At 37.0% G+C, this 23,655-nt stretch overlaps 1 protein-coding gene across 1 annotated transcript in view; it reads right to left on the reverse strand.

Annotated features, from left to right (window-relative positions):
* NUP210 (nucleoporin 210) overlaps nt 1-23,655 on the reverse strand; it is a 65,287-nt gene that overhangs the window by 33,862 nt on the left and 7,770 nt on the right. Inside the window, exons 2-14 of the mRNA XM_084530450.1 lie at nt 23,325-23,461; nt 22,362-22,493; nt 17,725-17,821; nt 15,566-15,716; nt 12,974-13,106; nt 11,980-12,138; nt 11,447-11,515; nt 11,029-11,135; nt 9,840-9,980; nt 8,477-8,614; nt 4,799-4,954; nt 1,460-1,658; nt 34-179 (exon numbers count right to left, since the gene is read on the reverse strand). Of these exons, the coding sequence (XP_084386576.1) occupies nt 34-179; nt 1,460-1,658; nt 4,799-4,954; nt 8,477-8,614; nt 9,840-9,980; nt 11,029-11,135; nt 11,447-11,515; nt 11,980-12,138; nt 12,974-13,106; nt 15,566-15,716; nt 17,725-17,821; nt 22,362-22,493; nt 23,325-23,461 (1,765 nt within the window). The remainder of the gene's footprint in view (nt 1-33; nt 180-1,459; nt 1,659-4,798; nt 4,955-8,476; nt 8,615-9,839; nt 9,981-11,028; nt 11,136-11,446; nt 11,516-11,979; nt 12,139-12,973; nt 13,107-15,565; nt 15,717-17,724; nt 17,822-22,361; nt 22,494-23,324; nt 23,462-23,655) is intronic.

Here is a 23,655-nt window from a genome sequence, read left to right on the forward strand (position 1 = left end):
ATAGATCGCTTTACAAACAAATAGAACACTTACTTTTAATGGTAGATAGGCAGCAATGGTGATGCTGGCACTGAGGTGGACATGGCCATGGGTATAACTAACAACAAGTGTAGTGTATCCTTGAGTTTCAGCTTTCACTTTGACTCCACTACAAAAATCAGCAGTTGGCTTAAGCCTTCCTATCAAACAAATTAAAAACATATAAATACATATTTGGAGAGAAATGCCTAGACACTTTAATGCTAGCTCTACATAGCTTTTCTCAGCAGAAGCATTTCTACCAGAAGTAATTAGAGACACGCTCTCCATCTGAATAAGTAAAACACTCACTACTGTCTTTCATCTCAAACCCAACAATTGAACGATTCATGTCTCTCAAACTTCTTTATTTTCAGCCTGTCCAAAGCAGGTCATGAGTCTTTTCTCTGGTACAAACTAATATGATTTTCTTTCTCTTAATGGAATAATTTGATCTTGCTGTTTTAAGATGAAACTGGATCACTAAGCACAAATAAGTGGCATGGTTCAGACGAACCTTCCTGCACAAACATGCTGCATTGCCTACAGTTTCTGTTTTCTCTAGTTGAAGTTAAGGTATTTTTGTGCAACTTTTCTGCTTACTCAGAACATATTGGAGTTTGGGGGATCTACCCTCACCCCTCTTTTTGCAGAAAAAAACATCAACAACAAGGAAGTAAAACAGTACAAGAGCAAATTATGCACTGACATTTAAAATAGCTGCCTCTCAGGCAAACAGATGGCACAATGCAGACTGGTTTTACTGACTTACTAGCACAGGAAAGAGCTTCCATACAAGAGGAACTGGGAAAAAATTAATAGTACATCTGAATAACATACTAAATTCAGCAGACTCAGGAACAAGCACACTGCTCAGTATCCATTTAGCCAAGCAATACTAATGGCAATTTCTGAAAATAACATGCAGATTCCATGTTCTTGCTACACTTCTTAAAGCAATGATTTTAAGAACAACAGAGCTTTGGCAAAATTTTATCAGCTGATCATCTTAGTTTCTTGCAAGCAAACACCGTCTTATAGAACAGAAAGCACTGCTGGACAAGAAGGGCAAAGCAGTTCTTAGTCTTAGTGTTACAAATCCTCCAGCCCTACCTCAAACACATACATCTTTGTTAGAGAAGCATATTAAAAACACCGTATCAGTAGAGACATGACATACTGCACTTTTTCCAACAAATTAGTTGCCAAAATGCTTTCAGAGTCCCATAAAACATCAAAAATATCAAAGGAGTTCTGCATAAAAAAGTAAATACATTCTCAAAATAAAACTGCATACCTACTCTGATACCCATCTTCTAAGTTAAAAGCATATCTCTAGCAATACTCTACATAGCAGATGAAACACTGATTTAAAGGAGGTATATGATTTAGTAACATTTTAATTTACGTTCCAAAACAGGGAGGGGTGGGGTTAAATCACCTTGCAATGGCACGAACACGCCACGGTTTTCTACTTCCACAACTAGATCAAAGTGTGAGCAGTCACTCAGTGGGACTGTCTCGCCTGTTTCAACATTGGTTAGGCCGTTAATTCTCAGGGGCAGCTCCAATACTTGGCCAACACGTGCTTCAACTTGACATGGTGTGAACTCCATCCCACTAGGTTCAGTTACAAACACCTGAAGGAGGAAAGAAACATAAGACAGAGGTGCATCAAATCTGCAGGAAGGCACCAGGTGAAATGGAAGACTTCACTATGCTCTCCTTATTTTAATTAGCCCTCTTGTAGTCATGTCTCAGTTGCTGATTCCCTTTGATGGCTTAAAGTATTCTCTCTCATATTCAAACTTGCTTTTGTGTTTACCTACCACAGAAATGTATCAAAAAAGGCCATGGAAAGCTTCTTACTGTGTTAGTGCTCCTGTCCTTTAAGAGTTCAAGTTCTCATTAGCCTGGGGATCCTTCTACTGCTACTTGCACAACTCTCCCTTCTGCTGCATGAATCATAAAGCGAGGATTAAGGTGCATGTTATCTCCAGGAGGTACCATAACCAACTGGGCCAGCTCAAGCATCCAAGCTTGACTTCTACAAGGCAAATATTTGAGCTAGACCTGACATAGTCAGCAAGTATCCCCAGCCTCCAGCCTGGATCTCTCACAGCAGGTCTGCAGAAGCTGGGGGAACTAATGGCCCTTTCTCACATGAGCTTATTTGACTGCCTTTTTTTTTTTTTTTGTGCATTTCTATTGGCAAAACATTTCCAAAGGCATCCAAGGCTCAAAGGTCTCCCCAGTAATGTCAGAAATCTAAAATAAGTAACCAGATTTCTAATGCCTAATCTTACAACCTTCTGCTTCCACAAGTAATGCTTATCTGAGAGATACCTTAAAATTAAAAGGGTTACTTCCTGAAGTAAGACTGGCAGAAACTGAACTTGCATGCTCTTGTATATAACATGTTGATGAACAAGCCTTAGCTATATTATTTATTATTGTAATCTGCTGCTATTTTTTCCCATTACTGTTAAAGAAACTGCCACAGATTGACTGCGTATTTCCTAGCAATCACTATGATCAAAGCTTTTCATTTGCAATACCTTAGTTTCCTAACCAGCTGCAAACATCTTGAAAGACAGAATATTGAAACATATGGTAGAATTACTATTGTAACCCTTGTTGAACACAGCTGACTATTCCTATTGCTCACTGAGGTCAGTAACTAGAATCCTTCAAAGATATTCTATGCAACTCCTAGCACAAGAACAAAGGCATTCAAAAATAACCAATTTGGATTATGCAATACACTGCTCTGAAAGCTCACATAGAGAGAAGTACGTTTTTCTGTCTTCAGGCTTTGACTTATGCTTGGGGATAAGAAGTTTTAACTGAAAGCCCTCATTCTTGCATCTCTTGCTAGTAACTGTCACTGTTTTTCACTGCTGAAACCTGGTCATGCGGGAAGCTACTTCAGAGCAAGTTCATAAACTAAACTCTAGTTTTAATGACCAGTCATGAAGACTAAAGACATTTAAAGACCAAGCATGAAGTGCAGAAGTGTAGTGCCTATCTCAAATCCATCTTGTTGAACTGATAATGTCAATTTGAGCACACACACGCAAGAAAAAAACACAAGCTAATTTCCCCAAAAGAAACAAACAAAACAACAACAAGATACACCCAACAGCAGCAACACTGGCAGACGCAGTAGTTCCAAGTGAAGCTTTGTTAGAAGTATCTTTTCCAACACAAACATCTGAATAAAGAGATGTGTGCCTACATAGCTCTCTCTTCACTCTGGGACAGACTTGGGAGTCTTGATCAAAAACTGTACATATATATTTTATACATATATATATATATGTATATACATATGTATATACATATATATATTTTTTTATATATATTTTTTTTAACACTTTTGTCAGGTGGGACTCTGGTAAAACAGAAGTGCAATTTAACAATAACAGCAGTGCTACACATGGCAATACTTTAAAATTATGAGGTATTTTGTATAGCTAATTTACGTATTTGGAAGGCAATCAGCTTGTTCCCCACCAGTTGCTAAATTACATGCATGTATACTGCAAGGAAGGTGCACTGCCCCAAGGCTTGCAAGACATGATTCCTAAATCAATTGTTGTGCTCCCTCGGAAACAAGGACTATCATCATTTTAAAGCCTTGGCCAGACAGAGGTTGATTGCCAGCCTCAATAGTATCTGCATGGCACAAACAAACCTATTTCATTTATGACCATGCAGTTAGACAAATTATTTCTGGTTCTCAGGTTAGTCACACATGCTCAGTATACTCTCGGTTTTAAAGAGGTCAGGAGCAAAATTCCTCTTCTCAGTCACATTTCCATTCCAATGCTTAGGTCTTTGCAAGAGGTGTAGATTTAAAGCATAGATTAAAGCATCTGAATTTGTGAAAGTAGTTTAGTACTGCTTCACAGTAGTAATTACAAAACACAGTAATACTTTGTTTTTATTCTACCACATTAAGTGTCTGGCAGCTCCAAACAGTTTGACAGGCAGCAAGCACTGACACAGTTTCATTAATGAAAATGATTTGCATCCAAAGGATGCAACAAAATATTTCCCAATCAATAACATGCTGAAGTATTTAAGATTGTAGTTTTACAGGAAGTAGTGAACAGAGCAGCTTCCTCACCTATCCTTGCACACACTGCCCTATGCGTAATTACATATACTGTTCCTGTATTTTCTTTATTCTTCATCACACACTTACCACCCTGACAAAATGCTAGGAATAGGGTATGATATACACAGAGAAGGCACACCCCCTCTCAGGAGGTATGTTTTTCCATTGTTAGTCTTCTAAAGGATTATTTTTTCCTTGTCCAGTTTTAGTACCTAGATTGTTAAGTGGCACTGTATAACATCCCAGTCACTTCTTCAGGCAGGAATTTCCTTGCACATCTTGATGATACCTGTCATTTTATATCAAGGGAAAATTTTCACCTCTTACCCTGCAAAATATTTAGTTTGGCTTGTCTGCTTAGATAGCTAGACCAGCAGAGAACAACTGTTCACTTATTGTGCTTAGAGCTTTCAACAAAAAAGAGACTTACCAAGGAAATCAGGAGGGAGGCATAAAAGGGACTACAATTAATACAGAAGAGACAGATTGATTCTGAAGAAGCATAAACTCTGAAAACAATCACTTAACCTGCCCCAGGGCAGGCAGGAAAATCTCTTGGGAAAATCTTGGAAAGTGGAAGAAGGCCTATGGGATTCTCAACTTCTACTATTTTCCAAAAGCTGTATTTAAGAGCAGCCAGAGAAAACCAAGTTTTACCTTCATTTCTCCATAATGCAATGGATTCTGAACATCATTTGCCCGAATAATACTGATGCCAATATCGCTTCCAGTTGTCATTACTCCTTTGACTGTCACCGTAGCAACTGCCTGGTTAGAATAGGACCAGCTGAAATTTCCACTTCCACCATGTGCCTAGAATACAGAGAAAAAAAATTAGGCTTTGAAGATTTTGCATGAGAAGCCAGGAACACACTGATGAACAATGCTATTATTGAGGATATAAGTAAAATAACACCTCAGAACTATCAAATAAACAAGGTCAAGTACAAAATGAGAAGATTACCATTCTTCATTCATTTTATTTTCTGGTTTCTTCAAGCCCATATCCTACATACTCACCAGTGCTACTAACCCAAATATACCTCCCAGCTGCAGGAATCTGACGCTCCCAGAAACTGATAGCGTTTGGACTCAGCATATGATTTCACAAGTTGGCACACGGGATTATTGTACATCTGAAAACTCCCACTATTTTTCAGTTACTGATAGCCAAAGCATAGATCCAACGATGTTGGATCTCAGAGCTGCTAACCTGATACTCTGTACTGACTAGTTTCTGCCAATGAGAATTGTTATCTGAAGGGAAAAGAAAAGAAGCAGGGCAGGCAGGGAGGGAACGGGACAACGGGGGAAAAAAACAAACAAACAAACAAACAAAAACACATTTTCTTGGCATTACTTCTTTGATTTTATGCTGCAAATAAGCACATCTACCTGCAGCCATTTGACAAACATGCTGATCCAGCAACCAATCAGCTAATATGCATAGGAACTGCCCACGCTTGCGGTGAGCACTGTGAGGGTCTGCGAGATGTACAGGCTACACTCCCACAAAAGCATCAAGGGAAGAGTCAGTTACTGCCAAACTTATAAGCTCAGGTTTATCATGCAGATTCCCATAAAAAAAGAAAAAAAAAAAAAAGCACAACACTACCACACACACAAAAACACATATGTAAACAAACAAACAAAAAACAATAGACCCAAAATTATTCCACAGAAGGATAAGAACTAGTTACTTGGGGTTATGGTCCATGCCAATAGAGACAAATGATTACACACACTGAAAAACAGCTCTTGGCAGACAGCACAGGGTTGTATCTGCTGCAGGTTCGTATTCCATAAAGTCAAGGGCCAAAAAGCATTTAGCCAGCATAAGCAGAGAATTGTCTTCCTTGATGTTAAACACTAGTTACACACTAGTTACTATAGAAAATCATTACAATGCTGTAAAATATATAGCTTTTAGATAACATTGTAAGCTAGATGAAATGTCCATTAATAAAACTGTGTCAATGTATATTGAGAAGGCATTTTTAAAGCAAGTTTAAAAAAAGTGACTGTCACACTCCAAAATAAATATCAAAACTGCCTCAGAGTGAAAACTAAGGTGAACATTTTGTTTTAAAGGTGAACATGATTTTTTTTTTTTAATTTCTTTAGTTTCCTCAGCATTTGCTCTAGCCCGTTTCATAATTAAACTGATGTAAAAATGGACAAGATAAATCTTGACTAGAAGTACAGTATAGAAAATAAATCTAAATTATACAGTGGCTTACCTAATAGCTTCTACCAGAAAAATCAAAAGGATAATTTCCCTTTTTCCTTTCTATGAACACATTCACAATCTGATTACACAAAGAGCACCAAACAAAGACAAGTGGATGAATACTTAAGAAGATGATGCATAAGATACAGCAAGAAATGTTTTGCTAAGGAATGTAAATGTTCAGAACATTTTGTAATTGTATTTTCAATTAAAACAGGGAAATGAGCAGAACACAGAACACATAATAATAGCCCAATTCTTGATAATACTATAGCATCACATCTCCCTGCCATACAGACAAAATGTGTTCCTATACTTTTGTTTTCAAGCAGTCAGTTTTCTCTAAGAGAGAATAAGCCAACTTCTGCTTCAGCCTAGTTGTTATCCAAAGCTGAACTTCACAAACTGTTACCACTGAGGGTGACGCCCTCACTAGAAAAAATAACCTCTAGCTTGAAATCCATGTACTTCATAAAATGCCATTTCACTTCTCTAGTGCATGTAAGGAAATAACTTCATCCTATTTATTTATTTTTAACTAAATGTTTGCAGCAGAAGCCATCTTATTAGCACAAACATGAATAAAGGAACCAACAAAGACAGCTGAGAAAGTAAAACCTAGAAGTCATTCTGACACCATCTGGAGGGAGTTACTTTAACTATAAGCAGAATTTGGCTAGATCCAAAAAACTCTTTCATCATATTTTCAGGTCTCTTCACTGATTTAGTATAGCCTGACTCAAGATCTACCAAGTAGAAGGAAAAAAATAATGTGCAAGAAGGAACAATAGTCAAGCTGTGTGTCACTCTAAACAACCATGAGTATTGTTGACTGGGCATTGACAAAGTGATCCCAGTTTCAGTAAATACAAGCTAATTTAAATATTGGGTGTCAAAAAAAGATCTTTTTTATTTTAAAAAATCGCAGTAAAGGAAGCTAATTGATACAGATTATTTGAGTAACATGAACGAGTGTTCTCTAATGAGAAATTTGATTATATATATGAAATAAGGTGAGACAAGAATAGAATTACAAAGGAGGTGGAAAACAGGAAAAAAAAAAAAAAAAAAAGACATTTACTTTCCCTCACTGGGTTCTAGCAGAAATTATGATGAAGTACTGAAAATACATATTTGTACTAAGAATTTTTACCACACTCTGCTGGTGTGGTTGGGTATGGCATGAATGAATTCTTACTAATCCCACAAAAGGTAAAAATGCAGATGACAACTTCAAATTCAATGGAAATAACTTCACATTTGCACTAGAGAATGCAAATTTATATTTACAAAATTGATATATTTACTTTAAACACCATGTGTCCTGCTGCCTGTTTTTGTATACTCTCTAGTAGATGATAAACTCAAAACTCGGCACTTCTTTGTGCTAAAAAGGAGAGGCAGGAACTGTGCATGGAGCACAGGATCTTGAGGATACTGCATTGAGGTGAGAGTCTCAGTTCAAAAAGCAGGAGGTTCTTCTCTCCAGTAGAACATACACAAGATACTAAAAGACAGATCATTTGCTTTACAAAGCCTATGGGAAAGATTGACAACACTGGAGCAAACAGAGCACAAGAAATGTAACAAGGACCCTTTAAAAGGCAATACCGTCAGTGAAACTATCTTTCCTTTCCTGTAACTTTTTATTACAAGCATGAGATAGACAAGAGTGAAGGATACTGACTGAAAAGGTTGGCAGGGTGCTGCTCATTCACCTCGACACACCCTTTTTGCAGTTTCTTGATACTCCATTTTCATACTTCCATCCCTTTACAGAAAGTGTCAGTCTCTAATTATTAGCACGGAATTTCATATATATGATGTTTTCTCTAATTTCAAACTACTCTTTGTGTGCACATACAGGTGGCTCATGAGGGAATTGGAAGCAGGTGAAAAGTAAAAAGTAAAAGGCTGTTTATTTATTTATCTACACATTAATTCCTACAAATATAACCAAAACAAAATTCCTCCATATAAAAGTTTGGATATCACTGTGCCTGAATTATTCGATGTCAATTCTATGTAAGTAGTTGAAGTAGTTACAGGCCTCACTGCATCTGCTTGAGCAATCCTTTCTGCATTTAGATACATCTTTGGCATACCTGTATGGTGTACTGGTAGGCTCCTGCTTTTGGCTGCCAGGGAAACGTCAAAATGCTGGGTGAAAGAACTATTGGAACATAAATTTCAACTTCTTGCTGGTTTCGCACTGGAACTGCGAATGTGTGTACTCCTCCATCCTACAAAAATTAACAGTACAGTGTTATAAGTGACATCATAGCACTTCCTGCGAATAATGCTTAGTCATATATAGACAAGATGTTGAAAACATCTCATATAGAAAAGAAAGCAATTAAGCGTCCCTTATGAACAGCATTATTTGTGAGCAAATAGTAAGCTCATGGCAGTGATGTGTGCTATTCAATTATGTGAGTAATATTACTATGGAGATACAAGTGTCCATGCTTATTTAAAGGCAAACAGCAATAGGAAATACACTCTCATCTGGAGAACTAATCTGATAACTCCATAAATGCATTTACTCCTTGCTCATTCTACTCTGCAGGAGGTAAAACTGAATCTCTGCCTAGAAGACCCATTTCTCAGTCCATCCTGAAACACTGGCCTTTATAACTTTGCTGTAATTTTAATGCCATAACCCGCCTGCACAATATACTGTTTCTTGCTAGTGTTACTAAAGAAAGCTTCAACAGCTCTCACCAGACCTCACTTCATTCAAGAATACCTCTCTGACACAAAGAATGAGCATGGTGTATCATACACAAGGACCTATCAAATCTTATTCAAGGAATAACTAAAAAGACTTCAGAGCAAATGGGTTCAAATGTTGAATCTTTCCAAGTTTCAAGCAAAAGCAAATCACTTTCACACCACGTGTCCTAGTTAGCCATACGTTCAGCAGCCTGCGCAACTAGCAGAAAGTTAATGAATATTAATTTGAGGAAATTTTTAGGCTGATACGTTTGGCAGATTTTCATTCCAGCATTTAACAACACTTACCAAATGACAGAAAACTTTCCAAATGTAACTGAATGCGGAACAAGGCCAGGGTATGACACTGATGATCCTACCACAATAAATTGTAAAATTCACTCAGAATGTGAGGAGACCTTTGCACCTGCACAAGGATATGGTATGTGCCCACATAAGGTATCTGCCATAAAAAAAAACATAAGTGCTGTGCACCACTAGTTCAATAGGTATTTGCCACACACTCAGTAGCAAAATCCCACAGACTTTATTTAAGCAAATCCTCTGTTGACTTAATTGACAGTTTTCCTGAAGTAAGGACTTTCTTAATCTGTTTAAACAATGATGGCTTAGATCCATGCAATTCTTAGCTTTCCTTTTACAAGGTCTGCCATCTACTATAGTCACTACTGTGTAAGTAAATTATTTTTAAGCCTAATGGTAAAAGCAGAACAGTTTTCTGTAAAGACATACCTGATCTACTACTGATGTCAGTGCAGCATCAATAACGGTCTGACCCTTCTTTATTGCTCTCACATAATGATATGATCCATTCATAGACGACTTCAGGATCTCAAAATACTCTTCAGAGAACTTTGTACTAATTCTGATATTCTAAAATCAAAACATTACATAAACATCACCACAGATAATTAGCATTAATGCCGTAGACAGCCATAAACATTAGCAACAAATCAATGAGAAAATCCTACAGTAACAAAGTTCAAAGAAGCTCATCTGAAACTGAGTAAGAACTGTTACCCTATGAAAGTTTCCATCCTTCAACAAGACTATACTTTTCAGACACATCATTAACTCCACAGAAAATATGTACTTTTTATGATAACCACAAGATGTAATTTAGCGCAGAAGTAGCAATATATATAGCACTAAAAATTCGGATTTTACAATAATTTCTTACTTTTTAATTCTTCAACACAAAAGTGAAAGAACATGTGATTATACTGCCACAATAACACATATCTTCTGAGATTTGGCAGAAACTCAAATCTATATCTCGAGAAGCAGGTACAAATAAATTAATAGTCACAGAAACTCAATATTCTGAACAGCAATCATTTAATAAAATTATTCTGCTTGCAAATGAACTATCTTTTTTTTTTTTTTAAGGAGTACAATATATTTGGTACCTAATACCTAAAATTCATCTTATTTGACTACCCAAACAATTAAGTGTTTTAATGCTAGCTAATCATCTAGGTTTTTCTCATAATCAACTGAAAGGAATCAGCTAGATTCTCAGGAGTATAATAAGCCTATCTTATGCTTTGTTCTTTTACAATAGGAAAGACTGCCTCTACGGGTAACAAAATTATACTGGGGGAGGTAGGTGGAGGAGTGGATGAAGTACAACATTAGTACTGCCTCTCCACAACTGCAATTTCTAGTGCAGGGCCTATGCTACACATGTGAAGCACACTTCTTCCAGTTTTTCTACAGCATTTACACTCTAAGGGGCACTTTCACATGAACTACCACAAAAAAAAAAAAAAAAAAAAAAAAAAAAAAAAAAAAGCACAGGGGAAAGAAAACATGCAGCTTTGAAAGTCATAGTTCTACATAAACAAACCGCTCAACTAATTTAAAAGACAGACAGAATTTAGGAGACAGACACTCAGAAGCATATCAACATTTCACTTACCTCAGATAAATACACCTTATTGCTCGATTTATCATATACTTCGATTGTAATTTCATAAAGTCTGCCTGTTTCTAGGACCCATCTGTCACCTGGATGAATCGTAAAACCTACAAAACAGAAAATATTGAACGGCACAGACCATTCAGTTCCTCTTTTTGTAATGAATAAAAGCATTAGAATTCTGGTGGCCACGCTCTTAAGATGTCCCTTAATTGTTTTAAGTTGCTGATTAAAGAGTTGAAAGAAAATAACTATTCACTACTAAACCCATTTCACATTGAGTTAACTTTATGAATGACTTTTCTAAGATAAGTCATACAAGAACTAAAAGGATATATATACACACAGAAATACACCAACAAAAGAACAAAGACAAGAAACGCTATTAAGCAAGCAGGAAAATTAAGCCAGTACCAACCTAAATAACCAGGATTTACAACATATATAGTGCTGTTTGGTAACCTGGAAACCCCTTGCATGCGAATACCTGAAGTTTCAGTAAAGGAACATATAAGTTTTGACAAAAGTCAAGATCAGCATGTTTCTAGGGGTGCCCCTTGAGATATATAGAGCTAATTGTATATTAATGATAAATGTTACCCCCGCTATCCTCAAAGACACCGAGCATTTTGGCGACATCCCAACAGAGAATACTGATCTGAATACAAAAATTAAATAAAGCCCTTTCACATTCCCACATTGACTGAGGAAAACAGACATGATTTAACTGATCTTTTCCAACCTGATTTCTTAGAATATTTCAAGGCATTGGGCAATGCTTTTAAGACTGAATTCACAGCAGTGCTGCTCTCTATACTCCATCAGGTGCTCCTGATTTTCAAGGCTATCAGTACAAATATAAGTAATTTTATCGTTTTGCACTGCCAAGGGTGGAAAGTTTGTCTCCTGCCACAAGGATCTGGGTGGAAAAGCATCACCTAGGAAGGATACTCTTGTGCTCAAGTACGAGATTAGTTTGTCCCTGCTGCACTGCAGTTACAACTGATGTTGCCTGGTCCAACTGGGCAACCGGCCAAGACAGATCTCCCTCAGGGCCAAGCACGTTGTTCTGGAGCTGCAGCTCATACTGATCAGACGGCATCATTAATTCTGCACATAAAACAAGACAACATATGAAACAATAAAAGCAAGTGTGTCAGTGTTTGGATGCTGCTAATTATTGCTGATTAATTTTTATTGATGCCTAGTGCGTGCATTAAATCAGTATTTTTAATGTCTTACCGAAACAGCATTTCTGTGTTCAGTACACATGCACACAAAATGAGCTACTTTGCCTAACTTTCATTTCTTTGAAGCTTCAGTTTTCAACTGGTATCATCCCACTGTTCAGACCTAACATCCAATTCATTCCCAGCTTCCAAAGTGGTGAAGTTACTCTCTGCAAGTTACTGATGATTTCTGCTGCTTCACTCTTCTCTACAAGCTGCTGATGTGCCTAGTCAAATATTTTGCATCTAGCTGTTTACATTCTGTTTAACGAAAGTTATCAACAGCACAGGCTCCTTGTAAACAAGGGATGTAATTACAAACTTCCGCAGCTTTAAGTGGAGGTAGAGCCAGCTAACCAACACTTGTAGAAATGGAGCAAATCCATTTGTCAATAAAACATTCCCTGTTATAAAAAAATCTTAAACTAAATTTAGATTAGTAAATCAGACAGTTTCTTCTTTCTATGATAGCACTCGCTCCTATTCTAAGTTACCTTTACCTTCATGTACTCAACAAATTTGTGAGATTATATCCTTTATAGTCATAATTTTTATGAGAGAAATCCTAAATGGCTGTATCATTGTGATTTAGAAAAACAACCTTCATTGTTTTGTTGATTGTTATATAGTAACAAGCCTATCGAAACCCAATTAAAAACTTCTCTGCAGTGAAAAATTCACACACTTGTTAAAAACAAACAAATAAGAGGACAAACCTGTAATCTTCCCTTGTCTTATTTTCTGAACTCTGTACTGAATTGATGATCCTACCAGAAGATAAACATCATATGCCGGATTTAAAAGGATGTTTTCCAAAATAAGCAATCTGACTTCTGCAGGATGTACATGCTATTGATTGAGAAAAAAAAAAAAAAAAGAAAAAGCAGTTCACTTCTTTGTTTGAAACATAACATGCAGCAATAGCTTAGAATCTATAATGAAAGATATTACTTCCTGTAAGTAGCTCTTTATTATCATCTCAAGTTTTGCAAAGACAGGAAAATGCAGAAGACAATGAGCTGTATGTAGATCTGCTCTATGCATCAACTCCAAAAAGAAGTTAATCCAAAAGAGACAACAAAACTTGTTCAAATTATGCTCTGTGTGCCAGGAGGTTGTCAGAGCTTTCCCATCACTCAAAGGGACCAGGGATCTTCCTTCAGCCCCAGACGGGCACATGCAGAGCGATGCCCACCACGTGCTTGACAGAAGCCAGCCATGCTGCTCTTGAACGTGCTCCTGTATCTTCCCAGCACCTGCATTAATACCGCTGTGCAAGCCTATCCTGCATGGCAGTATGCAGCTGCTTTCGCAGCAGTAGCTTAGCTGTGTTCATCCACTGTCACAATTTCAAGCACAACTTTCTTTAGTCACTCTTTTTCCTAAGTCCTGTTTTAGCATCGGGGAGCCTGGCGATGACTTAGATCCCTGTACCATTTAGAAGCTATGGATCTCCAAAGCATAAACGTTAATGAAGCATGCCTTGTACTTCAAATACTCACTATCACCACCCATTTTCAAAGTGAGAAACGGAGGCAAAGGAGGAATAATCTGGACATGGTTCAAAAGGAAAAGTGAAATGAAAGTTTTCTGGACGCATTCCAGAAACAACTTTCTTTGATTTTATTCTCTCTTTACTGCCAGTCTCCCCAGCAACCAAAATGGAGAAGCAATTCCAATCTATGCATGGTTCAGTAGTATCGTGCAAGGCTGAAGAAAAACATGTCTGTGTTGGACATCATTTTAGTTTAGTCTTCTGAATGATATAGGAATACTTGAGACAGATGCATGGCGACTGTTTAGACATACAGAAATTCTCTTTGCCTACTGTAAAACAAGGCAGCTCCATAAAAGAGATCCTTTAAAACTTCATTAAGGAATCTGTATCAAACTCACTGGTCTATTACATTAGAAATACAATAGACAACATACAGTTTTATAATTTAAACTGTGTAAGTTATATCGTGGTTGCTCAAGGGATGTTCACTGAAAATGTGTTGTCTGGCAGAATGAAAGATTTAAATGAACTATTAATCACAAGCCAAAAAACTGCAAACGCAGTAATATCTTTTCAATTGCACTGACAGTATTCATTCAAAACTAATTCAGAAAAACGTTAAAACAGAAAACCAACCAAGCTACAAGCACTCAAGAAAAGTATTGAGTCAGACTAATACTGTATAATTTTAGAGTAACTATATTCATCTGAACTATTTATCAGGGCTAAACCTGTAACAAAAACACATTTCTCAACATGTCCTACCATTTCTGCCACATTACCTGTATTACACTGATTTAGAGTATTTCCACAGAACACTTTTTACAGGTGCAGGTTTGACAGTCCAAGATAATGTTTTTATTTAAGCCAGACTTAAGTACAACATGTAATAAAACAAAACTGCAAAACCAGACTGCAGATATGAGCTGAACCTCAGAAAACAAAACAAAACAAAACACGCTTTATACAAAGAGATTTTTTAGGTATGAAACTGAACTGATACTAGAAAAATGCCAAGTATTGGAGTCAGGATTTACAAACAACTGAGATGGTTGTGTGTGTAATTGCTATTACAGAAAAAGCCATACTGTTAACAGAGAGAACTGAAAAACTCAGTCACTTCAAGTTACAAAGTAAAAACAGTTCTATATAACAACCGGGAAGACTGCCAATACTGCAGTTTAGCACTCCTGTAGCATTGACATTTTTATTCCAAAGACCTTCCTGGGAAACTAGGACCTAATAAGGTAGAATTAGAAACTAACCAAGTATTTGTATGACATTTATTTCAAGCATAACAGGAAATAAAGGTATATACAAGATAACAATCCTTGTTTTGGCTACTTGTTCATTCTAAGAACTAAAGAGTTCCAGTTAAAAACAAACAAACCTAAAGGGCCAACGCACTACCCAGCATGATTCTAATTATATATGTAATAGGAATGACTATCAGGAGTAATAAAATCTTACAGAAGCACTTGAAGCGTACTCTTCTGCTTCAGGGCCTTTGTCAGAGAGTCAGGTTTAGAAAGAATGTCTGGGACATGCACTGTCCTGGGTAAGGCAGCTGCATCAGGGCAACTGCAAACTCCAACCCTCCCATGGAGATCAAAATTAATACTGTCACCTTCTGTGATATGGACTCTAGAGTCAATCCAATAAGGCTAAGGCAGCGCTGATATCCCCAGTGGCAACTGATGTCTTAAGGAACAATACAGCAGGGCAAACTTATAGTACTCCTATAATTTAGTTTTATAGTCCAATGTTAAAAAAAAAATAAAAAATAGAACTTCACATGCAAGTTTCTTACCTTATAGACGTTTTCCTGTATTGTTGCTTTTAATTTAGAGCTCCCTGTTTTCATTCCAGACACCAAAATGGTATCTCCTTGCTTGGCAACTTTTTCCATCTCCAGTATATAAGAGGGTGGAATATAAGTGGATTCTGAAAACTTGAGTATACTGAAAGGTGAAATGAGAAATGAGCAGAAAAATTTAAACCAATCTTTGTAAAAACACACAGAAACACCACTGCCATCTATTCACATCCAATTTCCATGTCATAAGCAAATTTAAGATGTCTGCCTGGGACCAGATATCCAAATTTTACTTATTCCTGTACATATCTGCAGTTAATTTGTGTGACTGATAAAAGTTTGTTTGAAGCTTGTTTGTCAGCCTTAAAATGATATCAGAAAACTGCACATGTTGTCTACAATGATCCCTCCAGTTTTTACACTATGTGTAGACTGCAAAAGCTCTCTAGATTATTGTGGAACAGCAGATGTGAAACACCAGCAGCTTATGTTTATAAAAGTAACAGCTTAATGAACCAGAACACAACTTTGACCGATATGAAGAAGCTTGGATGCATTTACTAGGTATTGTGGTTTTTGGTTTTTGTTTTTTTTTTTCCCCATACTCATTTATTCTCTTAGAGAGCTGATTTCCCTACATCATAGTCAAGCATCCTATGAATAAAGCCAGGTTCTTTGAAAGAAGACAGTTTCCTATGTTACTATGTCCCTACAATCTATCTACGTTTTGTTGGAACCTGTTTTTGAAGTAGCTGAAGCCTCTGCCAAATGAGTTTGAATATTTAATATTACAAGATCACTGTACGTTAAGAAGTTTTGATTAATGTTGCACTTGAGAAACATCTGTAACCTTTTTTGTGAGAAAAATCCATGTTTCATGTGTTTGCAGTCTGGTCAGATTCACGGGTGTCAGGGATGTATTTTTGCTAACATCCCCATTGAGCAATGTCAAAATTCAGTATGGCATTTAATACAATGAATCCTAGCACAACACTGCTAGAGAATAGGATCCCAGTGCTGTTGACTATTTTACTTTGAGTATGTTGGTGTCACTGTAAGGATAAAACTCTCAGAGTATGACTTGAAAAATATTCCATCACGATAATGGTAAGTAGCCTTCAGTAGTTTAGTAAGGATGCAAACTGAAATTTCTGTTTGAAGCCACTGAAGTTCAATTACTTTAAGCTGAAGACCAGAAACAACAAAATCAACACCAAAAAAAAGGACATAGAGAAGACAGTGAATAAACAGAGAAAGAAAACAGCAGCAAGAGATGGTCTGGTGACATATCTGTAGGAGCAAATAAAACCGTACAGTTTGGATTCTTTTCCTACCCCTGCCACAGATGAGCTCCTTGACTTCTGAGCAAGAAGTCCACCTCCATTATACAGAGGGAAACTGTTATACAAGAGCACTGGAAAACACTGAACTCATTAATGAGTTGAAAAGCACTTTTAAGGTCTTCAGATAGCAGTTTCCATAAAACACAGCACTTCTAAACTCCAGTAAATTTATTCTTTGAGTCAGACCTGGTAATGAACCAACCATCATGGCTTATTTATCAAGCAACTGCTTTCCGTTCATTGCTTGTCTGAAAGGAACTATATTGAATATCTTTCACTGAATTATTCCATCTAGCCTTGTGAGCTATATCTAGCTTGCAAGCAGTCACTTGGCCAATTCGGATTTAAATGTTAGCTACTCTGAAAGCTATTTCAGTGCCAGAACTGGGTGTTGACTGAAACCTGAAGCTCTATGAGCCAACAGAACTCCTTTCTGGAATGGAAGTCCCTTTCTGTTGACTTCTGTTGTGTTTTTTTGTTTTGTTTTTAAATCTTTGCACCAAATGTTCTCTACTCATTGGATTATTGGATTAGAGCTACCTGGGCTGCTCATTAATGCTATCAGTTTTTAAATTAAACGGGGATGAGAGCATCCAGAAAGTTGAGTAGGCACAAAAAAAAAAAAAAAAAAAAAAAAAAAAGGAAACAAAAAGACATACACATAGACACAAAACAATCAACGCAAGTATTATTTTAGAGGTCTTTAGAGGTCAGCTTAGTTAACTGCCTAGATGTGGGGAAATATTTGCAAACCTAAAGGACAGGAGATTTGCTTTTTTTTTTTTTTGAGGATAATGTAAATGAACTTACCGCAAGGCATTGTGGGAATCTGAGAAGCCATCAGCATCCGTGTCTTTTACTATTGTCCAGTCAAAGACTAATCCTGCCAATGTGCTGAAGGTGTTTCCTATGAAACAACGAAGTAAATTAAAACAAAAACAAGTAACAACCCGTAAAGTCTTCCTGGAACACAAGCTTTTTTTCCCTAGGAATTTTATCTTATCCCTAAGAGAACTACCAGTATCTAACTACAAAAATCACAATCTAGTTTGCTTTACCGACCTGTGCAAACTCAATATCATTCTGTCAACCACTTGTCTGTCAAGCTTGCAATGCCATATACCACTTCATCTTCCAAAAATAAAACTGAATACACACATCTCATCTTCAAGATGGGTCTTGCAGTGTCAGCTGGGACAAATAAATCCCAGTATTTACTATGTTTTAAACTACATTTTCAATCGTGTTCTTCCCTTTGACATTCAGGTTTACATAAAACTAAGAATCAAAGCAAATTTATTCTCAAATTCTTATGCTTTAATGTTAATTACATCTTTAAGATGCAAGAATATTTTAAGACAGGACAACACAATTTACAGCCTATGTTCTCTTTCCAACTTGTACACAACTTATTGCAAATATCTGTGTCTCAAATAAATAGGACTACAAACAAAAAACTCAAAATGCACATAGCAATATGATTAAAATTGATTAGTACTGTGTTATCTAACATACAGTCAAGTCTAGCTTTCTTTAATGATACATGCATTAGCTTTGCAAAGCTGTACTACACTTTTTTTTCTTGCTCCAATTGAAAATAAAGCGGGCCAGCGGAGCACAAAGCAAGTTACGGCACCATGGAGAAGCGATGCCTGGACACAGCCAATGCTGCAGCAAAGTGGTACCACAAGCACAAACGCTTCCTTACAGACTTGGACTTGCCATTCATTGGGCCTGGATGCCGTGGCTCCTGTTGGGGTGCCCCACTACAAAGGCAAACTCAGGTTGTCGGAGACAACCTGTGGTGGGCATTCCCCAGGTGATGCAGGGTCCTACTCCTTCAAGACAGGACCAGCGATCTCCACAGCATGGATGGCAGCTGCAAGCCACAGGTTAACCCTGCCAGAGGCAGCACCAGGGAGGCAGACAGGTAACACAACACTTGCCATGGGTGCCAAGTGCGTCCCTACCCCTCTGCAGCATCACAAGGGTGCCAAACAGGCCGCCCTGGCCAGCCAGCACATCACCCTCGCAGGCTCTTCAAAGGGCGCTGCTGGCTGAGACCTGTGCTCTGAAAATAATTCAGCCTTTATACAACTACTGATGTAAAAAAGCTTTCCTATGTCATCAGGTTACAGAGACAGCGAGTGCAGATTCGAGACTTGTCTGAGAGGCAGGAGCTGCTGTGTCTCCTTGAGTTAAAGTCACAGAAGACCAAGTACACCTTGGATGAAGGGAAAATCACTGATGACCCACCCAAAATCCATTTGCTCTCAAGAGTTATGGGTAGATCTCTCTAACTGGGGACTGTACATGTGGAGGGTTTTTATTTTTCCTGAAGAGTTATGGAGGGAATTGCCACCTGATGTTCAACTATTACTACAGGGGAAAAAGAAGAGGAACAGAGAAAAAAAGGAAAAAAAAGAAAAAGGTGGTCACTACTGTCAAAGCTGCAGTTAGGTAAGGTACTCTAGAAGCAAATAAGAAAGAATTGGGATGAGGGGGAAAAAAATTCACAACACTGTAGATTTCCAGATGCCTCACAGATGGCATTACAAGCACTTTTAGTGAACTAACTTGTATTCCTAACATCCTCAAAGCCCTGTAAGAATAACAAGGAGAAACAATTGAGACTTTTAGATATCCATAGACAAAAGCCCTACTGACCTTTAGTGGTGGTATCACAGGGCTCTTAGAACAAGTTGAATATCAAACAACTACAATTATTTTGTATCATCTCTCCAGAAGACTGACTATACTTCAGATCCCCAACTGCCCCCAGCAATTCTTTCACAAAGACTATGCCAGACTACTTTAATCAGTTTTACAAAGATTATGCTTGCAAAGCATTCTAGTTACGTAGCAGTAACTTCACATTTTAATTCAATTTCAGTTCCCTTTATATCACTGTCCTATGATAAATTTGCTTGTCATTCCCAGACTGAAAAAATATCCACAATAATTTTAGCAGACTATCTTATGCTTTTGGAAGATGTCTTGAAATACTTAAAAAAAAAAAAAAAAAAAAAAAAAAAAAAAGCTACATTGATAGAGAAAATGTTTTTTTCACGTTAAAACAGTGTTACAGTCAACTAAAAGCAACATTTTTTTCCTACTCCAGAAAATCCCTTTGACCTGATTTTTTTACAGCTAGTTCATCATACAGAATTGGGGCAAGTACAACACAAAGATTTTAAATGTAAAACCAAAAAAATATATAATTTTTACAAGTTTACTATGACATACAATCAAAATGTAATTTGCAGAAAGTCAGAAAACTAGGAAACATTCCAATCTCCCTAAAGTATGAGCTCCATGCACTGTTACAATAGCCAGGCAATACAAAGCTGCAGTTCTTCAAACACGGCTGTAAATTTCAGGACAATCATCATTTTGTTAGGCTTCTGTTTCAACAAGCTGAAGGTCTGTCATATGAGTGTAATTATGGCATGACAAACTCTGTTCAAGTTAAGGGATTTCTACCCTTTCTAAATACCTAAAAGGATTACTAGAAGGTTTGGGATTTTTTAAGTTCCCATAAATAAAATGGTTTATTCACATGAATTAAATTACTCTTGCTTATGAAAGTCTTTCTAGATGTGGAGATGTGACAGTACCACTGAAGAAACTGTATAGAAGAGCTCAAATTTATTCTGACAATTCTTCAAACTTATTTAGATCTGAAAATGAAATCACCAGTCTCTCTCTTATTTAACTCTTCTCTAGTTAATTCATAATAAAATAACTTCAGCAAAGCTCAACAGGTAAAAAAAAAAAACATGACTTTTTTGTATGTCTTTTTATAAGTAGAAAATATTTATTAAAAAAAAAAATTAAAAAAAAATGGAAAATATGTATAGAAGAGTAAGGAACAAAACTATTCCTGAAGGTATATCAGCTCTTACAGGAGTGGAAGCATCAATATCAATAAAATGACCTAATGCATACCAGATGCAATAATCTGGCAATATAAGATGCAATGATCACTATTTGTCCCTAACTCATCACAGTTGGTACATAACTTCTTAACCTAGGTTGCATAGTACACAGACTAATACAACGTACTCAGTCTCTGTGTGGTGTGCAAGTTCTCAGCAAAACTGGTGGATTTTAGTGGATTTTTCCAGATTTTCATAGAACTGAATAAACATTTTATTTTGAGTTTTTCCTATTTCTTAAGTATAAAAACAAAAAAACAAACAAACAAAAAAAACACACACGTAGAATTCAGAAGCACAGGCACCCAAGTTACTTGGATGAAAAGGAACTGATTTTCAAAGCTTTCAAATGTATTCCAATCCCCTAAGTTTATGTTGGGATGTTTAGTCCTAAGGCTTTTAACAAACATTTTGTTTCAATCATTTAGATTAAAAGTTCACCCTGGGGTTTAAACCACTGCTTGTGTCCAAACTTCAAAGTTGGATGGCTTCCAAGGCAAATTTGTCCACTGAGTATTCTTGAGAGGTTGTCAAAATACCAAACCAAGAATCTGGTCTTACATGTAGCGTAAGAAAACAAAATCACTTTTCATTATTAACATTATTGTCATACATAACCTGATACTTGTGGTTTTACAATTACACAAACATACGATGGGCTCATTAACTATTCAAAATGAACAATTCAAGCTTTTATAGCTGTTTTCCGTATCATTTCCTTTCCACTAGCTGTCCTAAAAATCGTTTAGTTCATGTGAGTGTTCACATGTGCATAAAAATTGATTGTTGAAACAAAGCATGAAATTCTTACCAGAACCGTAGTTCCTTCTGATGCAAGAGACAATATCAAAAGCAGAAGCTTTATGCTCCTACAGATTTGATCCATATGTGCTGGATATGGATTAAATCTAAACTATACCTCCCAATAAGAAGTGCTTCTATAATAATCAAAAATATTGATCCAACCAACAGGTGGTTGGTCCTTAATATCATCTCTGAATATCCTGTTGTATGCTTGACTGGACTCAAAACGTCCCTTCACAAAATTCATTAGAACATCTCAGCTCAAAAGGAAAAAAAAAAAAGACTTCATATTCCTCAGTCTAGTTAAATCCTGACATGACATTTCATCAGAACAAGTGTTGCGTCTTCTTCCACTACATTCTTGCTCCTGACCTGAAGGTAGGATTGCTAATAGCTGATATCTTCATTGTAATGATTTTAAAACCTGATTTTTAAAATACTCTTAGCACCAGAGTTAGTTGTCCTGGGCAAGTAAGGAAAAAAGACAAGAAAAAGATATTAGAAATCAAGCAGCATTTGATTTTCCTATTCAGGTAGTTGGGTATGTAGGTTTTATACCCAAAGGAAAACAATAGCTCACTGAATGCATTATCCAGAGAACTCCCTTTGAATTGCTCTGCTTGGCTTAACATTCAAATTGTATTGCAAATAAAACCAGAGCACGTACCAAACAATGAAGAGTTTCAGTACAAGTAAATTGCTTACCTTCAGAATCCAAAGCTTGAATTTTTAGCTTCAGTGGTGAATCCTCAAGATAAAGTTCTCTTGTTGTGGACACAATTTGGATGCCATGAATTATATCAACTATAGCGTCACAACGAAGAACTTGTCCAGTCGCTTGAAGAGATGTTAAAAAGAGCACATGAATCAGCAGCACTGGAAGTGCTCAGCATCCAAACAATAGCACTAGCAAGACAAAATTCACCCCAAATTTAAGCTGATGACACAAGACACTGACATTGAGGGAAGTGAAGGTCATGACCTTGACTAAGAAACTCTCGGTCAAGTGGTAACTGTGGCCAAACAAGCAAGAAAAGTAGTTCCCTTCCTCACAGTTCCCTTCCTCACTGAGCTTCAGAATAAATCTTAAAAAAAAAAAAAAAAAGTGATTTCCAACTACGCTAACAGTGACAGACACTTTAAGTGCATATTAAGAGTTTGTACAGCACAACTGTCAGACACAGCTTGTGTCCTAGAGAACTTAATGACTGCTACCCAGAGACCATAAAACCCTATATCCTGCTTGATTTAGTGACTGCACTATATTTACTCAGCCATCTGCTTTTGCATACCTGTCACTGTATGAACTAACCAGCGACATTGTATGATAGACACAAAGGCAATTTCCAGCTTTCTAAAGGCCAAAGTATTTTCAGCCTCCACAATCAGTCTTTTCTCTTTCTTTTTTTTTTAAAAATAAATAAATAAATAAATAAATAAATAAATAAATAAATAAAAAATTACCTGCTTCTCTAGATGCTTCATCAATACTGATTCCAGGCCTTTAAGAAACAGAACTTTAAAAACCAGCCTATGGAAAGTGCAACATGATTGTGCATCTGAATGGACACTTGTTGTTTCATGCACTTTTAAATCTCTACTTTGTTTCTAGATGATGCCAGGATGCCCAAAAACAAGCATGATGTGCTTACAAAAGTTAGAACTTACTTATATCTTCAGCAAAGATGATGCTTGTCAGACGTGTGGGCTGCGAGGACCGTGCCTGGACAACAGCCTTCCGCGAACACTGGAGCTCGCCCTGGTCTGCTGGCTCTATGCTTGCAACCTCTGGCCTGGTGGAGGACCTACAAGATTATGTAGTTGCTTTAGCAGGAGTTAAACTGCTGCTAGAGAGAAGTCAAAGGGCTGGTTTAAAAACCATCTAAATAATTTACATTAGATGTCCTACATAGTAAGAATTTGACTTTCACCGGAGATGGAGCGCAACAGCTCATCAGGGGCTTCAGCAGAAGCGAGCCTGGGTTAGAAAAGGGGGAAA

This window comes from Aythya ferina (genome assembly GCF_964211825.1).
Source record: "Aythya ferina genome assembly, chromosome: 10".
NCBI classification, from domain to species: Eukaryota; Metazoa; Chordata; class Aves; order Anseriformes; family Anatidae; genus Aythya; species Aythya ferina.